The sequence below is a fragment of the Dermacentor variabilis genome, chromosome 6 (assembly GCF_050947875.1).
Source record: "Dermacentor variabilis isolate Ectoservices chromosome 6, ASM5094787v1, whole genome shotgun sequence".
NCBI lineage: Eukaryota > Metazoa > Arthropoda > Arachnida > Ixodida > Ixodidae > Dermacentor > Dermacentor variabilis.
The window spans coordinates 88,292,078-88,295,830 of record NC_134573.1 but is presented as its reverse complement, the minus strand read 5'-3'; the positions used below and the strand labels follow the sequence as shown (position 1 = coordinate 88,295,830).

Below are 3,753 nucleotides of genomic sequence, written 5' to 3'. Positions count from 1 at the left end.
GTACCTGAAGTCCGAGAGCAAACTCAAAAAGCCAATAATGGCATTTTAGAGGCGCTAAGAAAAGAGAACGCCGTAATGCACGAACTAGTCCAAAAGTTCATGCAAGAGACGCGAGAACTCAGACGCGAGCGCACCGTGGCGGAACAACACAGACTGAACGCACAACAGCTGGTGCCGGTGAGCGTTCCTGGCGCGGACGCGCCGGCCCCGAAGAAACGGGCGATGCAACAACAACAGCGTGAGGGCGGTTTCGAGAGTCAGGTGCGAGCGGAAATCACAGACATCAAGCAAATGCTATGTACTATGCAAAGTACCATTGAGACCCTACACGCAGCAGTCCTCGGGCTCGCAAACAGGACCACTAACCTCGATAGATAAACACCGACGCCGACGACACCGGCTTTTCTGCGACACGAGCTCCTTAACGCTATCGCGTTAATAATCACTCCGTTTTCACGCAACGTGGACACGTACCGGCGAGCAGCGATGCGGGACCGAGCCACCATCAAGGGCAGCCGGGTAACTCACACCAGCATTAACATGGCCAGCGATAATCAAGGGATAGTAATATGGCAGAGGAACTGCCGCAGCTTCGCCGGCAAAAAGACGGTTCTACAGCAACCCATCGCGCACGCAACACGTAAACCGGACGTAATATTACTCCAAGAAACACTCACCAACGCGGCTACTTTAACAGGCTACAACAGGCACGGCAGCAAAATCGAGGGGAGGGGTGTATGCACGCTTGTTAGGAAGATCTCTCACTCGTTGACCATGAACTAAGCGGTGTCCAGATGGAAAACGCTCTCATCGAACTGATACCCACCAAGCAGAAGAAACAAAGCATTTTCATACTGAACGTATACAGCAGCCCGCCGAAACACCGCCGACGCTTCCGGGCGCTGTTTCAGAAGACGCTCAAGACTGCCGGGTCCCGGACACTGACTGCAGGGGGCGATTTCAACGCGGTAGACATGGCGTTGGGTTAGGGATACAGCATGGCCAAGGGAAGACAACTCAGGCAAGATGCGCAGGAACTTAACTTCACGTTACTTACAGACCCGGCGCACCCGACGATAATCGGCAACTCCACTACCAGGGACACGGCCCCGGACCTGACGTTCGTCCGAAATTCCGGGGCGATGGCCACCACATGGAAAAACACGTTGACCGACTTGAGTAGCCACCACATGATCATCGAAATACACATCCAGACGCCGGACAAGGCGCAGGGCAGTAGGCAAAAATTTTAATGGACCAATTGGGAAGATTTTAGAAAGAAAAGAGACCAACAACAGTCCTTCAGGAGATACGATCACGGAAATCGAAGCCTGGAGACGCTCGCTGGTCACGGACGCCAAAACGTCAACCAAGACCGCCGAAGCCGAGGTGAAACTGGCAAGATGGACAGCCGCCTGGAGCATTTCATCGAGGCGAAGGACTCGGTCCTGGCCATGTGGAAGGGACAGAGACTCACTCGAGACTCAGAAAGAAAATAAATAAAGGAGATCAACCGCAACATCGAGGAGCACTGCCGAACGCTCAACCGCCAGCAATGGGACGAGTTATGCAATGCAGTCGACGGCCAACTACACAAAAGGAAATCGTGGAACCAGCTCAGATATCTGTTGGACGAAACTAAGACCAAGTCCCACCAGAAGAACTGCCTCTCACGTCTGTTACACAGAGAGCTCGAGAAGCACGATTAAGATGCAGTGACCGTCCGGTTACGAGCGAAGTACCTGTCGCACACTTCGATTGCACAACACGGCCCATATAAGGCGATCCGAAAGTTGAATTGGATAAGGACTTTAGCGCAGAGGAGATCACGACGGCGCTGCACAACTTCCACAGCCGATCGACGCCGGGCCCCGACGGGGTCTCGAATGGCGCCCTGAAGAATCTTGACGACCGATTCGTGGAACAGTTGACGGCATTCATCAATGACTGCTGGCAGCGCGGCAGCCTTCCGCAACAGTGGAAAACAACGAAAACGACAATCCCGAAACCCGGAAAAGCGCTGAGCCTCGACAACCTTCGCCCCATATCGCTAACGTCGTGCGTCGACAAGACCACAGAGCACGCACTGCTTAACCAGTGGCAAGCCTACTTAGAGCAGAAAGGGGCATACCCACCATCCATCATAGGTTTCCACCCACACCTGTCCACGCAAGGCCCAACGATACAACTGAAACACCAGGTGATCGACGGCAAGACGAGAGGCACCAGAGCAATTCTCGGCCTCGACCTCGGCGATCGCGCACTCGGCGATCTTACACCAGATATCGCGGCAAACCCAAGGTGTATGCAAGTACAACTGCGTAAATAAATAATTTCTTCAAAGACAGGCAAGTTGCTTTAGTGGCAAGGGACCTCTAGCTAGAAGAGCAAACGCTGGGAAGCACCGGCACCCCGCAAGGGTCCGTCATCTCGCCCACGCTCTTCAACCTGGTCATGATTGGCCTAGCAGAAAAGTTAGAACTCAAAGACGTCCGGCACACCATATACGCCTACGACATTACCATCTGGGTGCACGAAGGCAGCAATGGTCACATCGAAATGGCGCTGCAATTAGCACTCGACACAATAGAGGAATACCTCGTGGGTAGGGGGTTACGATGTTCACCGAAAAAGTCGGGACACCTACTCTAGCGCCCCACGCAGAGGGGTGGACCTCCCGGGTGTGGTGAGCATGCGGCGACGACCAGGCGAGAACATGAAGAGATCAGAATACGCACCAGAAACGGAGCAACCATTACGATAGTGCAAAGAATTAGGGTCCTCGGCATGATAATCGAGGCCAATGGCGTCAACGGCGAAACGATTACTAAAAGCACAATACGCCTAACGCCATGAGAATCCTCAAGAGGGTCACTAGCAGAAGAAACGTAATGAGGGAGGCGAGTCTTACACGACTCAAACACTCTTTCGTCGTGTGCCATATTGCATAAGTCGCGGCATTCCACAACTGGTACAAGGGATAAGAAGCCAAGATCAACGTCCTCATCCGCAGCGTGTACACGATAGCACTGGGTCTACCCGAGTCCACCAGCACTCACCGCTTGCTCCAGCTCGGGCTTCACAACACGCTTAGCCAAATCGCCGAGGTGCAGCGCACTTCACAACTAGAAAGATCAGCGGGCACGAGAGCGGGACGCCAGATCATTGAAAGTCTCGGCATCCGTTACCACGCACAAGGCCAGAAAGTTGCCGTTCCGGATGCGATTAGACAAACGCTAAGAATCAACCCGATTTTACGGAACGTCCATTCGGAACACACCCGGGGAAGAAGAGTGGCCAGGGCCGGAGCTCTCCTACATTCCCACGAAGACGAAACGGGGACACGGTTCGTTGACGCCACGGAATACCCAGAGCGCTCGCGATTTGCGGTTGCGGTCGTCGATTCGAGAGGAAAAGCGCACATATCGGGCAAGTGCAGCGTGCGAGCGCGCAGAAGAAGCAGAGGAAGCGGCGGTGACACTCACCATCACGGATCCGACATGCACGACGGTTCTCTGCGACTCGCGACAAGCGGTCAGAAACTTCACCAAGGGATGGGTCTCACGGAGAGCGGCCCGAGTCCTGAGCAATTGGCAAGTCCAGCGGGAGGTAGATTTTCAAACCAGAATCCAGTGGTTCCCGGCGCACATGGGAGAAGTATCGGATACGTATCACAACTGAAACAAGACGGCACACGACAGGGCGCGCGAGCTCGCAAGCCACGCCGGCGACCGTCGTCTATGGGACAGCAAC

The 3,753-nt window shown here is 54.3% G+C and overlaps 1 protein-coding gene across 1 annotated transcript; it reads left to right on the top strand.

Annotated features, from left to right (window-relative positions):
* Positions 1-998: 998 nt before the first annotated feature.
* Positions 999-2,652, top strand: LOC142586210 (uncharacterized). The gene is made up of 3 exons (XM_075697461.1): positions 999-1,236; positions 1,782-2,303; positions 2,420-2,652. The coding sequence occupies exons 1-3, from the start codon at positions 999-1,001 to the stop codon at positions 2,650-2,652; spliced, it is 993 nt and encodes a 330-aa protein (XP_075553576.1).
* The last annotated feature ends 1,101 nt before the right edge of the window (positions 2,653-3,753 follow it).

Coding starts and splice junctions, on each gene's coding strand:
- LOC142586210 (XM_075697461.1), top strand. CDS start 999: ATGGCCAAGGGAAGACAACTCAGGCAAGATGCGCAGGAACTTAACTTC. Junction 1,237..1,781: donor GCCGGACAAGGCGCAGGGCA/GTAGGCAAAAAT, acceptor GGCCCATATAAG/GCGATCCGAAAGTTGAATTG. Junction 2,304..2,419: donor TATCGCGGCAAACCCAAGGT/GTATGCAAGTAC, acceptor GCACCCCGCAAG/GGTCCGTCATCTCGCCCACG.